This window comes from Bicyclus anynana, chromosome 18 (assembly GCF_947172395.1).
Source record: "Bicyclus anynana chromosome 18, ilBicAnyn1.1, whole genome shotgun sequence".
Taxonomy (NCBI): domain Eukaryota; kingdom Metazoa; phylum Arthropoda; class Insecta; order Lepidoptera; family Nymphalidae; genus Bicyclus; species Bicyclus anynana.
The window spans coordinates 1,169,815-1,186,460 of record NC_069100.1 but is presented as its reverse complement, the minus strand read 5'-3'; the positions used below and the strand labels follow the sequence as shown (position 1 = coordinate 1,186,460).

The window sequence follows — 16,646 nt, the reverse complement described above, 5'->3', positions numbered from 1 at the left end:
TACCAACGAAAAAAAATTTAAAGAATTTCTCAAATCAGACCAGTTGTTCCTGAGAATAGCACGTTCAAGCAAACAAACAAACAAACAAACTCTTCAGCAGCTTTATAATATTAGTATAGATTCATATTATACACTAGCCATTGCTCTGCGGTTCCACCTGTGTAGTTGCAGTTCCGTGGTTTTCTAGTGGTGAAAGAATATTCCAAATCATTGCAGTATATCCAGAGATTATTCCTACAATACCACAAACTTTACCTCTTTATAAAATTAGTATAGATATTGCAGTGGTCGATCTCCCACCAGGTGGACTGACGACATCAAGCGAGTCGCAGGGATTCACTGGATGCAGGCGGCTCAGGATTGTGATTTGGAAGTCCCTACATAAGGCCTATGTCCTGCAGTGGACGTCCATCAGCTGATATGATGAAGATGATAGATTTTGCAAATTATTCCTATCAAAAGAATCTACGCGGATGAAACTGTCGGAAGCAGCCAGTGTGGTATAAAAATTTGCACGTAAGTACGATAGCTATGGACGCTAAAGAGCTCCAGGGCCGATTTTAATGAGGACTGAACCTCTGAATATAAACGAGTACGAGGTTACACGAACGTGTTTCTTTAAAGGGATTTAATATTCCAGTTTTTGAGAGCGAGCGATCCGTTATAAACTAATTACTTATTTAGGTTATGTTAAGGGCTTAGGCTTAGTGTAACGGTTTGCGGACGTTAGGATTTTCGCACATCTACGAGTATGATATGGGATATTATGTGATGTGGTTAATGATAAAACGAGGTTATGTTACTTTTGAATTACTACTGTTTACGATTTTAGTCAGTACTAGCTGACGCCGCGCGGTTTTACCCGCGTGGTTCCCGTTCCCGTAGGAATACGGGGATTATAAATAGTCTTTAGCCTTCCTCGATAAATGGGCTGTCTAACACAGAAAGAATTTTTCAAATCGGACCAGTAGTTCCTGAGATTAGCGCGTTCAATCAATCAATCAAACAAACAAACAAACTCTTCAGCTTTATAATATTAGTATAGATGGAATTAAAGACAAAATTGTGTGTTTGTTGTGTGCGCTCAGTTTTGTAGCAGTATTATTCGGATCATTTTTTGCGTTGATTTGTAGGGACGTAACCGATCTATAGTATAAAATTATCATTACTTTGCAGGGTGATATCTGACATCAAAGCTTTCTAAAATAACGAAATATATCTATACTTCTATACTAATATTATAAAGCTGAAGAGTTTGTTTGATTGAATGCGCTAATCTTAGGAACTACTGGTCCGATTTGAAAAATTCTTTCAGTGTTAGATAGCCCATTTATCGAGAAATGCTATAGGCTATATATTAGCTCCATATTCATACGGGAACGGTAATCACGCGAGTGAAACCGCACGGCGTTTACTAGTGTACTTATATTAAGATACTCACTGGCACTGCTGTAGGTAGACTGTGTGATAGGCAGCCCGTCCTTGGTCCAGGTGTACGTTATGCTGCCAGGGTTGCCGTCAGCTCGCAGCATGATGACCAGCGGCTCGTTCTCCACCCCCACGGTGCTGTACTGGCTCGTCTCGTCGAAGATAGGGGCATCTGAAGCAATATGCGATTTTAGAACTATGTATGGAAAATATTATACTATGTCTATTCATCGGTGTAAGAAAAACATCGTGAGGAAACCTGCATACTTGAGAAATTTCTTAATTCTCTACGTGTGTAAAGTCTGCTAATCCGCATTGTGCCAGCGTAGTGGCTAGTTACCACCCTACCGACTAAGACGTACCGCCAAGCGTTCCGGTACGATGTCGTGCATCGATATAAATCGTTAGATGCCCCTCCTCACTAAGAACGCACAATTTTATGTCATTACCCAAAGACGTGCACGCACATCTTATCTTAGTACGTAACAAGCGCATGCTGTGAGTGGACGTGGTCTTAAAAAAATGTATACTGTTTTTTTTCATTTTAATCCCTTAATTATGCCTTCGCGTTTATTTTATAAGTGTAAATACACAAACCACAACATAAATAAAGAGAAATGTGTTACGAGTGATGACGTACTCAATATGCGAAACCAATGACAATTCCGCGACGCTTTGAGGCCCATCTAACGATCTACGACCGATGATGTCGTGTAGAAACCCAAAGGGGTGTGGATTTTCGTCCTCCTCCTAACAAGTTAGCCCGCTTCCATCTTAGATTGCATCATCACTTACCATTAGGTGAGATTGTAGTTAAAGGCTAACTTGTAAAGATAAAAAAAAAAGTAAACTGATAACATCCTCCTCTAGCCCGCAGGCTCAAAAATGAGCTAACAAAGTATCAAAATGAAACATGAGCAAACAAGTTTTTACAAGAGCAAAGCTCACAAGTCTCACAACAACTTACATTAAACTCTTTAACCTTAAGCAAAGTAAGAACATGTGCACACAAGAAAATTGTAAAGAAAAGTTTCCAAGCGACTGCGGCGGGCTAACTCCCACTATGAAAAGGGATTAGCTACTTCAGAATATTCTACAGCTCTTTAAAGCCTGTCTTTGCCTGGTATAAAAGATTTTTAGTATAAAAAGAAGATTTTAAGTTTATCAGTCTATTTTACATGTATTTGTGTAGCGTTTTTGATTGCCTGTCCGGCCAAAATGAACCTTGTCCGGCTTTTAACATTCGCTTTTGTTTTAGGTAAGAAAGTCTTATTTTTGCCTTTCATTAGTATTTTTTTAGCAACTATGGTACTTCTGCTGGGGTTGCTATTAATGATACACTTTTGTATGGAAATATCTTTATTGTTTAGTTACAAACGACCGGAATGCGCGAGCTGCGGAAAGTGACTGTCGTATCGTATGCACGCTTTCCTCTACACTGTAGTTACAAAATTCATCGTCAGCGTAAACGAACCCCTACAGTATTCCCCCCCTATGCGGAAAAAAAAAATTTATTAAGTAGGTATACAAACAAACAAACAAACAAAAATTTTCATACGGAATTATTACATTGTACAGAAAACATAGAATAGATAAAATTATCAAGTACGCAAACAATTACACAATACAGTATTGAACAATGAGGCGTCAAGTTACATTATCTTGGAAAGTAGCCCACCTATAGTGTTCACAAACTTTTTGCAGAATTACAATTATTACATTCAGGTACAAAGAATCTAATATTACATTCAAGTGAACTGGTTACAATAATGTTATCTTTACTTAAAATTATGCAAACATGATCTGACTTACTTTTAATTATTAAGCGTATTGGACTGCTGTTGCTGGTTGACTTTGTTTTTCAATCTGATTTGTGGACATCGCTGACATCATGGTTTTTCTAGTCCAATGTTTAATGGCAGTGTTGCATTTCTTGTACATGATGCAACCACATATTAGAAGCAAAAATATTAAAGTAATTACGATAATCAGTCCATAAGTTTCTATTTTATATTCCACTGCGCTATAATGTGCGTCATTAGCGCCGTTTTGGGCAATCACAATTTCTTTGTTTCCTTCTTGCTTGCTATACGTTTTACCCATTTTGTCTATCTGAATGACAAGTATGTATACGTTACTAAAGTAAGAGTATGACAATAAAATTTAAACATTCAAGTCGGTTTTTATTTGAGAAAAACGCTTAGTTGTAACCTACTTATCTTAATACTAAAGGTTTACATTCCATAACTGCGCGATGCGATTACTACTAACTATTCGTATATCTATATAAGAGAAAAATAATAATGAATATAATTGTTGTATCGCTTAGCTATATTAACGCTTATAATGTACGCGAGTCCTATTCAGCAAATCTTACTGGTGTTCTTATTAATCGGCCCGACCGTGATGTTCGGTGTACGGTCGCGGGTTTGACTCCTGTGTTGGGACTAACTGTTGGTTCGACCTTTTTAGGACTGTGTGACTTATTTTCAGAACAAATGCTTGTTTCATCGGGATCTTGCAAGATGTACGCGGGTTTTAGGCGATCAATCGAAATGCTGACCTGTTTCCCTGGCATCTGTATGACGTAAACCTTGGACCTTCTGTGTAGAACGCGGTATGGACCATCGTAAGGAGGTTTTAAAGGTTTTCGTACTGTGTCATCCCTGACGAAAACGTAGTTAGTCTTATCTAGGTTTGGGTGAACGAAATACGAGCGGGAGTTGCTGTGTCCTTCCGGTATTGGCTGGAGGGACCGTATGTGTTCTCGAATGTTTTCTACTAAACTATGAGGATCTGAAAATCCTACTTGAGTAGTATCGTAGAAATCTCCAGGCAAACGCAATGTTCGTCCGAATGCTAACTCAGCAGCTGATATGCCACTGTCGCTTCTACATGCTGCGCGTAACCCTAGCAAAACTGTGGGTAACTCCTCAACCCAGGACTTATCACTTAAGCGTGCCATCAGAGCGGCTTTTAGAGTCCTGTGCCAGCGTTCAACAGCTCCGTTAGCTTGTGGGTGATATGCTGTCGTTCGTATCCTATTTATACCTAGTAACTTCATAAGATTTTGAAAAAGAGAACTTTCAAACTGAGATCCACGATCTGTAGTAATCTGTACTGGATTTCCGTATCGACATATCCAATTCTCGTACAAAACTTTCGCTACTGTATCTGCGCTAATATCACGAATAGGAAAAGCTTCTGGCCAGCGTGTGCAACGATCTATTACCGTTAAGCAATATCTATATCCATCTCGAGATGTTGGTAAAATAATTAGATCTATATGAATATGAGCAAAGCGATCGACCTTAGGAATACGCTCTAAATTGGAAATTGTATGACGATCAATTTTAGCTCGTTGACAACTAATGCATGTCTTAGACCATTCATTGATATCCATATTCATGCTTGGCCAAAAATATTTTTGTGTAACTAGTTTCCGAGTAGCACGTATGCCGGGATGGCTAAGATTGTGTATGCTTTCGAAAGCTGCACGCCTAAACTCTTGTGGTATATAAGGTCTAGCCGTTTTAGAAGATACATCACAATATACCGCTTTATTACAAGTCGGTAAAGAGAATTTCTTTAAAATTGCATTGGAGTTATTCGCGTTAGTCACGTAGGCATCGTTTTCTTGCAACTCTGCAATTTTATCGAAATCAAGAATTGTAGGACAATGGATTGTTTCTACACGTGATAATGTGTCGGCAACCGTGTTGCTATGTCCACTTATATGACGTATGTCTGTCGTGAATTCGCTGACATATAATAATTGTCTGACTCTACGTGGTGTTTCGTTTGATTCTTTACCTAACTTCGAAAAAGCGTATGTTAGCGGTTTATGGTCGGTATACACTGAAATTTGACGACCTTCGAATAGTTTTCGAAAATATTTTATTGACATGTAAATAGCTAACAATTCACGATCGTAAGCTGAATATTTCTGTTGAGCTGAGGTTAACTTTTTTGAAAAGAATCCTAAAGGTTCCCACACACCATGCACTTGCTGTTGTAAAACAGAACCTACACAAAAATCAGAACTGTCGGTCATCAAAGCGAGCGTCGTATCAGTCCGTGGGTGTGCCAATGTAGTAGCCTGTTTAAGACTTAACTTACATTGTTCAAATGCTTTACTCGCGTCTTCTGACCACTGAATTTTAGTTTTATCTTTCTTTTTTGTACTCCCGAGATATTTATTAAATAGGGACTGGTACGAAGCTGAATTAGGCAAATGAGCGCGATAAAAATTGATCATACCCGTGAATCGACGTAGCTCCTCCACTGTCTGCGGTTTCGGATACTCTATGATCGCTTGAACCTTATCGTCGGAGGGTCGAATTCCTTCAGGCGAAACATGGTAACCTAAATATTCTAAAGTAGCTTGACCGAACATACATTTTGAGAGATTTATAGTAATATTATAATTAGCTAAACGTTGAAATACTATATCTAAGTGTTTGAGGTGTTGTGTTTCGTCCTCACTAGCGATGAGTATGTCGTCTATATAAATGAAAACAAAATCTAATTCTTTAAAAATGGAGTCCATAAAACGTTGGAATGTTTGGGCAGCGTTACGTAGGCCAAATGTCATACGGGTGAACTCGAACAATCCAAACGGCAAAATTTGGGCAGCTTTTTCAACATCATTAGGCGCGATTTCGATACAATGGTAAGCCCTAGTTACATCAATTTTGGTAAAAATTTTCTTTTTTGCCAACATGTAGGTAAAATCCTGCAAACGAGGAATAGGATACCTGTCAGGTTTAGTAATAGCGTTGAGGCGACGGTAATCTCCACATGGCCTAATGTCACCGTTTTTCTTCTGAACTACATGTAAAGGACTCGCCCACGCACTTTTAGAGGGGCGACAAATACCTAGCTGTTGCATTTTTTCAAATTCTGCTTTGACGCGTTTATACCTATCGGGTGGAAGCGGTCTAGCCCGTGCATAAACAGGTGGTCCGGTGGTTTCAATACAGTGCTGTACCGAACTTGATGCTGTTCCCGTGAATGACATTGGCTTCGTAATGCTAGGAAATTTCAAAAGCAAATCGCGATATGGTTGATCTATACTAACAGATAATATTGAAGGTTCACTTACACTTACTATTGACGCTATAACGTTTAAGTCTGTAACCCTATCAATGAGTTTTCGTGAGCCGACGTCAACCAGTAGTTTATGGTGACTTAAAAAGTCTGCACCTAAAATCGGTTGTTTTACGTCTGCTATTATGAAATCCCATCGATATGGTCGTCTTAACTTTAAATTTAATACTAATGATTGTATACCATATGTTTTAATCTCTGAACCGTTAGCGGCGTATAATTTGTAGTCGTTATGTTCTAATGAGTTACACTTTTTATTCACAGGTAACACTGAAATGTTAGCACCAGTGTCTATTAAAAAATGCATACCACTGTTGGTGTCTAGGATGCGAAGGCGGTTGCACGGTGAGATGGCACAGAGCTCCGCCGATGTCTGTGCCTCATTTAGTTTTCCGACTGATTTTTCCACGCGCAGGGTTCCGTGCATTTTCGAGCTTTGCCGCGGAACCGGTTGTGATAGAAACAGAGCCAACCTGGTGAGTCCGGGGTGCGTCGCGGTTCTGAAGGATCGCGTGTCCGAGATGCTGAACGCGAACGATCGTAATTCCAGCGACGTGGTCTCGATCTTGATCTTGATCTTTCGAGCTCATTCACTTTCACGGTTAGTTTGGCTATTTCTGCCAAAATCCTATCCGTGTTGGTGGTTGGTGGTTGTGTAATCTCGCTTACGTTGTGTGTGGTGTGCGTAGTCTCATATACGTTATCGGCGATTGTCATTTTGCTGTCACACAAGTCAGTCACTTCCCTTATTTATTGAATTTCCAAAAGCTCTGTGTTCACTAGGAATGTCGGTGGTCACCACTTTAGCAACTATGGTACTTCTGCTGGGGTTGCTATTAATGATACACTTTTGTATGGAAATATCTTTATTGTTTAGTTACAAACGACCGGAATGCGCGAGCTGCGGAAAGTGACTGTCGTATCGTATGCACGCTTTCCTCTACACTGTAGTTACAAAATTCATCGTCAGCGTAAACGAACCCCTACATTTTAGAATAATTTAAATATGTTGATAATATATGACCTATGCCTCCGATTCCGGAAGGCGTAGGTTAGAATCTGGTCCGGGGCATGCACCTCCAACTTTTCAGTTGTGTGCATTTTAAGAAATTAAATATCACGTGTCTCAAACGGTGAAGGAAAACATCGTAAGGAGACCTGCATACCTGTGAATTTTCTTAACTCTCTACGTGTGTGAAGTCTGCCAATCCGCATTGGGCCAGCGTGGTGGACTAAGGCCTAACCCCTCTCATACTGAGAGGAGACTCGAGCTCATCAGTGAGCCGAATATGGGTTGATAATTATGATGATGATAAATGTTTATGTATCTAGAATTTAGTTTTGTCTGATGTCTATTTGACTGATTAATATTAAAGTAGCTACATACCTAAGACTGGTTTGGCATTCGATTTTATTTATTATTTCACTAGAATTAAACAAGATATAAGATAATAATAAAAAAAAGTTTAATTAAAAAAAATCAATTTTTTTGTTGTACCTAGGCAAACTACTGAGGCAAAATTAAAATGTAGAGTGTCCGGTTTTTTTACCCAAATGTCCGGCCAAACTGGCTGGTCTGTCCAGCTATTAGGTTTGGCGACGTGGCAACCTTATATTTGGGTATGTATTTTACCCGACTACGTCAGAAGGAGAGTATTGTTTTTCAGACATATATGTTAGAGTATATACCTATGTGTGTATATTTATTGTGATAACTTGTTTTTCTCTTTTCAGTTATGTAGGTACGTTTATGGAGTCGGGTTTTGTTTTTAAAATATTTTTTTTAGTTACAGTTGGTTGTTCGCTCATGTGTCTTTGGAGCATGACGTCCGGGGTTCCGTTCTCGGGGAATATACCCTGAACAATTATGAATCTGTATCAATATGTGCAAGTTGTACTATAGTGCCTACTCTAGTTAAAAACCCTGTACACGCCACGGTTGTCTGGTAAAGGGGAGAAATGGGGAACTAGATTGGAGAGTCCTGACCAGAAGTTTAGGTGGACTATAATACTTGTTCGTAGTCAATTGAAAAATGATGACAGAAATGTAAAAAACATAAAAGAGATATTAACGATCTTGGCGATTCATCTGGAAAATTGTGTGAAATTGAACATCGGGGTGAATTTGAATTTCACCATCTTGTATTTGTTGAACTGTGAATAGGGTGAAAACTGTAGAAATATTAATTGAATGGAAAAACTTCTGGAGGCTGTACAAAGGAAACTTTATGTATTTTTGTATAGTAATAATTGACGGATAGGCCTAACATGCAACTAACGAAATATCTTGTGAAAATAAATAGACATTTTTTTTTATAAAAAATATTTTTCCTATCGAATATGACTTCTAACTAGTCAGAAAAGACTGTATTAGGAGTAGGTACAATAGTCTAGCGGGCGGGAATCGAACCTCAACCCCTAGGTGATGAGTCCCTTTACCGTTACTCTATTGATATTTCTTCAGTTAACCTGCCCCTCTAGCAGACTCAGAAGTGATTACAAAAATAAGAAAACTTATATCGAAACTGAAACCAAAATAAGGCCCTAGAATGGCAGAGAATGACTTTGAGTGAAGTCACGCACTTGTGAACGTTGTGTGTAGGGTTAAAGGCGCCTTTGACTATTAACAAACACTCCCTTTTCCACTCAAGTCACTCTCCCCGCTTATCCCAAGTAACCCATAAAGAATTACACGACAAGAGATGTGGACGGCTCGAACGCCACGAGCACACTGAAGCCGTCTGTACCGCAAATCATTGCAAAGCGGCGATAACATATTGTATAATAAGATGAAAGAGTTTTTTTAAATCGGCCCAGTAGTTTTGAGTTTATTCGTTACACACACAAAATACAAATCATTCCTCTTTATAATAATGGTGTAGATTTACTTACAGAGTACTTTGAGGACTAAGGCGTCGTGCACACTGTACTGCAGTCTTTATATTATATAGCCTATGTTACTGTATGATAATGTAGCTTTTCTTAGATGAAAGAATTTTTTAAATCGGCCCAGTAGTTTTTTAGTTTTTTCGTTACACACACAAAATACAAATCTTTCTTCTTTATCGTCGTTATCAACCCATATACGGCTCACTGCTGAGCTTGAGTCTCCTCTCAGAATGAGAGGGGTTAAGCCACCACGCTGGCCCAATGCAAATTGGCAGACTTCACACACACAGAGAATTAAGAAATTCTCTGGCGTGCAGGTTTCCTCACGATGTTTTCCTTCACCGTTTGAGACACGTGAAATTTAATTTCTTAAAATGCACACAACTGAAAAGTTGAACGTGCATGCCCCGGAACGGATTCGATCCCACACCCTCTGGAATTGGAAGCATAGGTCATATCCACTGGTCTATCACGTCTCTCTCTTTATAATATTGTTGTAGATTTACTTACAGAGTACTTTGAGGACTAAGGCGTCGTGCACACTGCGCTGCAAGGCCTCGTTCATGGCCTGGCACGTGTACACCGCGCCGTTGAGGTGCCGCGTGATGTTGAGCTTCAGCTCTATGGTGGACACCGTGCCGCCGTGTAGACCCGTCTTTACATTGGACGGCTTGCCTGCTACAGATTACAACATTCATTAGTCTTAACAAGTCGAAGAACTAAAAAAAAATATTAGCAAAAGAACTATTATTATTAACAAGACCTTTCATTTGATGTATCACACAATGAAGTTAGTAAAAGTATTTTTTTTCAACTTTCCATCTTACCCCCCATATTCAAAATTTACCTAACCACGATACATCCCTGTATTTGGGTCACTAAAATTTATATGTATACCAAATTTCAAGTGGATTGGTCCAGTACATTAGGAGAAAACAGACAGACTTTACAATGTACGCGAGGCGGATTATAAGGGTCCGTTTTTGTACTACGTACGTTCGGAACCCTAAAAATTGTATATAAAGGATTATAAAGCAAATTAAAAATTGCAATTTTTGCTGACGCCCGCAACTATTAAAATGCGTTTTAAAACCATTTTTTTACTTTGTATTAAGCCCTCATTCGCATGAGTATTTTTTTAACGGACGTTAAAAATTCGTTAAAATATAGTGTGAAGTTAAATGACGCCCAAAATTGTTTCAAAAAAAATCAATTTAATATCTCAACGACAGAGTTACAGGTACAAACGTATTAGAAATAAATAAATTACTATAAAGAGATAATAATATAAAATACAAGTTATAAGGATGTGGGATAATATGATTAGAACATTATATTATACCTTCCACAGGGATACCATCGCGCCACCACGACAGCTTGGCTGGTGGGTTACTGGACGCAGAGTCGCAGAAGAGCGTGGCTTCGATTCCCGGCTTAAGCACTTCTGGTTCCGCCCGCACTTTCACGGTTTCTGGTGCAACTGGGAAAATAATATATCGTCAATATTTTATTGCTGCAAGAATATAAAACAAACAATATAAACACACGTTATCAAACATTTAATAAAATACAATAAAAATTGTTTTTGTAACCGTTAATATTCCAACCCCATCCATCAATCGAGCCATCAGAATAGTGGATGAAATTGACGCTGGTTCCGTGGGAAATGGGGCGGGAATCTGTCCTATATCAGGGCGATATCGTGAGGAAACCTGCATACTAGAGAATTTCCTAATTTTCTGCGAGTGTGAAGTCTGCCAATCTGCATTATTGATAATGATGATGACATTACAGCGTTATTTGTTACATGGTTAAAAACAAACTTTAATTAACTATGATAACTGATAATTATCGCAAAGACTCCCATTATTCTCGCCGTGAACTTTAAACTGCACAAACTATTCCTAAACCCGAGCACGGAACCATATCGATCTACGCTACGGTTGAGTCTGGAACAAAACGCCAAGGAATTTAATTTAAAGCAAAAGTCTTTGTAATGCCTGTTAAATCGTTAGTGCCCCGAAGTCGCGTAAGACTAATGGACTTGGCGCCTGTCAAAGCTAGACATGCCTCTTTTTGTACCGTAGTCTGTGGCTAGTTACTACCCTATCGGTATAGACGTACCGCCAAGGGATTTAGCGTTCCGGTACGATTCCGCGTAGCTTGTTATTGGATAAAAAGAGAAAAGGTAAGTACGGTAAGGAATTATGGAGTTTGTACTATGGTGGTTTTCTATGATATTAGTTTCAATTGTCCAGACCCTCAACCGTCCAAGTGTAAAGCGTCTTCGCCATATCTTTGCCAAATCCGTCTGAAATCCGTAAAATCAACTTTAAATGTCTTTTGTGAAGGGAAACCCTTCACTAGAGTCTTTTTAAGTAAGACACAAAGCCAAAGATTTGGCGACACGATTCCTCGTGATATCCCGTACAAAATAAAAAAAAATACGTTTTTCACTTGGACAATTTGAGGATCAACTGGCCTATTCACTATTTTGGTATTTATTATCCAACTTATTAAAATAAACATCAAATCAAAAAATTACATTTTACAGTAAGCACCGGATGACATTTTTACATAGAATCTTAATGTCGTATATGTCAACTAGCATACGTTAGCAACGGACCATTGATACCTTCCAAAACTATCACGATTCAAACTAGCCAATTTTGGAGAAAGAAAAAAGGTAATTAGTACGGTTACTTACTTTCTTTTTTTATTCAATGTCAAGCCTTGATAGAATGAGGTCTGGCTATCACAGGCGCTCGTTCTATAATTGTCTTATTTTTAAAATGGCGGGAGTTTAATATTGTTTGTAAGTCAGTCTATTTATTATTCCGGGACACGGCGCGAAAGCCTTTTGTTCTCTAAGCGGAATGGATGGGGTTTCGCTTGAATTATAATTGGCAAAGATTTCCCGTATACTATAGTTTATTGCACAAAGGCTTTATCTGTTGTGTATCAAATTAGTTTTTATTTACAATAACTAGTTAATTATACTTTTTAATGAAGTTTCTTAATGCATTGCGTCTGCAAAGCGATGCATCGAGTCTCCTTGACAGTTACGATGATTAGAAATTCTGACTAACTTGACAGTCAGAGACTCAGAATGGATATTTGCGCTGACTAGGGTAATTAACGACTGGATATTTGCACTGACTTGGATAGTTAGCTATTTGAAGTTAACACTGACTTAGGTAGTTAGCTACTGGATGATTTATTAATTTCTTTTTAATGGGATTGGTATGAGAAATTGTGTGTGTGTGTATGTGTGTGTGTGAAAATAGTGTGTGCGAAGTGTCTAACTATTTAGCTTCTGACATCCCGCTAGGCTTCTCTTAAAAGTATTTTTTGAGTATCGGCACAGGTTAATTTGTGAGTATTGTTTATTGTACTTATATATACGTAATTGTAGCTATCTATATGTATAAACGATATATCGAAATAACTTGATTTCATTGATGGTTGTTTCCTAGCGGTACTTTGATCGGTTGTATGTCACGATGACGGATATCTGCGGTAAATTGGCTAGTTAGGTACTGGATATTTGCACTGACTCGGGTAGTTAGCTACTGAATGTTTGCATTGATCTTGGTGGTTAGATACTGGATGTTTGCACTGAATTGGGTAGGTAGCGTCTGAATATTTACACTGATTTGGGTAGTTAGCGCCTGGATATTTGTACTAACTTGGGCAGTTAGCACCTGAATATTTGCGCTGACTTATGTAGTTAGCTACTTACAGTGCACGTTGAGAGTGACAGTCTCGAAGAGCGGGATCTCGGTGGCGCTATTGGTCGCTTCACAGCGGTACTGCTCTTGGTTGTCCGTCACGTTGGTGAGGATATTTGCGCTGACTTGGGTTGTTAGCTACTGAATATTTGAGCTAACTTGGGTAGTTAACTACTAGATATTTGCGCTGACTTGTGTTAGCTACTTACAGTGCACGTTGAGCGTGACAGTCTCGAAGAGCGGTATCTCGGTGGCGCTATTGGTCGCTTCACAGCGGTACTGCGCTTGGTTGTCCGTCACGTTGGTCAGGATGGATATCTCCGCCGCCACCGATTTGTCCGTCGTTTTCGTTGTTGAATGTATCTATAGACAAATAACAATATTAATAAAGAATACATCTAAAAACTAACAAGGTACTTGATCACCTTCCAATTACATGGATATGGTTATACTAACTTTACGGTTTTTATCATTATGTTTATGTTAACGGGTTTGTTATTACTAAAATCACAGTCAGTAGAGTTATGCCTCAAGTTGATAGCCGTAGAAAAGTGTAATATTACACTTTTTTTTTGTATTGAGCCGTCTGTAGCCACCCGCTCCTTCTGACTATGATGTGGTATGTCAATCTAGTGGAATATCGACCCACATAGCGCATTACGGTGCACGGTCACCAACGTAAGACCCTTGCTTCTATAGATTTCCTCATTCCTTATTTGATCACGTAGATATACTTACTCTGAGCAAAAGGGATCTTTCTATCCATCGCCTTATAAGGAATTCTTAGTTATCTTGTTAGGCACGTATCTACACATTTTTTTTCATAGCTCATCAATTGATTCATCACTTTCTTACAGGCACATAGGTATAGATTCAGATCCTTCTATTCATCGCCTTATAAGGAATTTTGAGTTATCTTATTATGCACGTATCTACACATCCTTCTCCATAGCGTGTTAATTGACTTGAATTACGTTCTTATAAGCACATAGGTATAAGTTCAATATTTTAATTTACGTTCCTATTCTAAAGATGTCAAGAACGTAACTAAAGAAAAAAGATTCCCTTACAAAATGTCTCTCTAAACAAATTTACAAATTAGGGCTAAAAAGGCTCTATTATCGTCGACAGTTATAATGAAATGAATAATGACCCATCTCAGGACGCCCCAGTTCGCCTTCACAATATTTCCATGGGAGATAATGACAAACGCAATTATTGTCAGTGTACGGAATCATTTTGTATTAACTTGACCCATCGATTCGTTTTAGCGTTGAGTGGCGTTGCCATGACGTATCACATTCTGCCCGTCAGCGAAATTAATGTGATTGACGAAATTATGCATTTTTTTATCCCTTTTTAGATTATTTTCTGGTTGCCGATGTAGTGGGTTTTTATTTTCTTTCTTTCTTTTGTTCCAGAGTTGGCTGGGTAAATAAGTATTTTAAGGAAAGATGAATACTTTTCATATCTCTCTACTAAAATAACTGCAAATTTTGGATTACTTCAATGATGTTTTTTGCAAAAAAAAGTCGTTGCCGTTCGGATCCCAGCTAGATAAATTGATAGCCTACTTGGTAATAATTGCTATATTAATTAGTTATGCCTCATATCTCATGTATGCTATTTAATTTCTATGAAGTACCTATGTACATTATTGCAAAAAATAAAAAAATAAAATGTTGTAACTGAGAGCTAATGTGCAACCAGCGCCATCTAGTTTACGAACAAAAACGTTACCTTTTTGTCATTCTTGAACCACGTCAACGTGGCCAAAGGGTTGCCGCCAGAGGAGATACAGGCCAGCTTCTGCACCGTGCCCGCCGACAGCGTGGTGCCAGGGATGTAGCCGGTGATCATGGGCGCCGACGGGGGATCTGGGGGAGAACAGTAACATGTAAGACCTTGTTCAGAAAGAGCGAATTCGCCGCGATTTTCTCGCGCGTATTACGCACGACCGTTGCGTCCACAAGGCGTATTACACGCGAGCATTTGGGGATGAATTCAGTATGAAACATGGAGTTGAACGCGCACTCGCTCTAGATTTCGCGCGTTAACTGGACGCAACAAGGCGCCCCTAGTATCTCAACTCGCTTGCAATACGCGCGAATCAAGCGCGAGTCGAGAGTCTGGCGCAGTGCACGCGATTTACGCGCGTATTTTGAATTCGCGCGATGCTTGTGGACGCGATGTATTGATGTCTAGTACTTCGAAGACGTGCGTATGAATTCGCGCGATACGATTCGCGACGAATTTGCCCCTTCTGGACAAAGTCTAAGTTTACACTGTACGCGACTAGCGGACGCGGGTATTGTGGCAGGGCTGGATTAAGGAGGTTCCATAATCCAGCCCTGTCACATTACCCGCTCCAGCTCGCTTAGCGAATGTCTACCAACTATAAGAGCTCCCACACACGGGCCACCGGCCACAACCTTGATATACTCAATTGAACTTTTATTGTAACCACTACTAACACAGGCCTAAAGATTGTTATTCCCTGATTGGAGGCAATATTGGTTATATTTAAAATACGTACTGCTATTCTTTAGGTAAAATATATTAGTTAAATTTTAAATTAAAATTATAATTTCAGATAAGAAAAGAAAACTTTTTATCCTTAGAACTTAGTTTTCTAATCACCAAGTTATTTTATCACAACACCCGCCTGCAGATATTAACGAGTGTTTTTTTTAACTTGTTTTCAGACAAACTAGTTAAAAACTTTATAAAAGATTAAGAATCTGTTTGATATTCATACAATCTTCTGGCTTAATTGGAAATGCTGTGGTTTCCATAGAATATGTTCAGGGTTCAATTCCCAGCTCGAGTTATTTTAGGATTTTCAATTTCCTGAATTGGTTCAAGCCTGTTCTGGTGCTTGGCATTGACCATACGTGCCACGCTAATTGCAATAACGTACCGCCTAGCGAGATGCCGGTAAGATGATGATAGAGGGGTAGTATAAACTCGTACCTTTTCCAAGTAAGATATGTAGTCAATGGCTAAATTATCTTTGAAAAAAAAAGAAGCAGGCTGCCTTCATCAATATTATTCTTAGCCTATTGGTGACCCAACTCTCTGCTTATAAGAATAAGAGCGTAAATGTACTAGTACACTACTCTAATGCAGATTAGTAGGCTTATGATAATATTGTTAAATTTTTTATCAGATAACACGTGGTGTAATACTAGCAATTATATATTTTTTACTGAAAACCAGGACCTCGTGGTTGGAAGCCTTAAAATTTATTTAGACGATCTACGAAGGGATTGCTCTATTAAAACTATTTAAGAAAGTCTACACAAGATGTAATAAAGGGTACAAACTACAAAGTAAACAGAAGCCGACATACGCCATTACGAATAATTGGACAAACAACGCTCCACGCGGGCGTATCCTCTATCCCCTATGTAGTGTGTATCCTATATCCCCTATGTAGTGTGTATCCTATATCCTCAGAGGATACTGAGGAAATCTCACATTTTCTGT

At 38.8% G+C, this 16,646-nt stretch overlaps 1 protein-coding gene across 2 annotated transcripts in view; it reads right to left on the bottom strand.

The window, feature by feature from the left end:
* Window positions 1-16,646, bottom strand: part of LOC112046067 (nephrin) — a 301,409-nt gene that overhangs the window by 20,751 nt on the left and 264,012 nt on the right. For both annotated transcript variants that reach the window (XM_052886726.1, XM_052886727.1), the window contains exons 12-16: window positions 14,898-15,034; window positions 13,367-13,520; window positions 10,769-10,906; window positions 9,937-10,104; window positions 1,442-1,600 (exon numbers count right to left, since the gene is read on the bottom strand). In XM_052886726.1, the coding sequence (XP_052742686.1) occupies window positions 1,442-1,600; window positions 9,937-10,104; window positions 10,769-10,906; window positions 13,367-13,520; window positions 14,898-15,034 (756 nt within the window). The remainder of the gene's footprint in view (window positions 1-1,441; window positions 1,601-9,936; window positions 10,105-10,768; window positions 10,907-13,366; window positions 13,521-14,897; window positions 15,035-16,646) is intronic.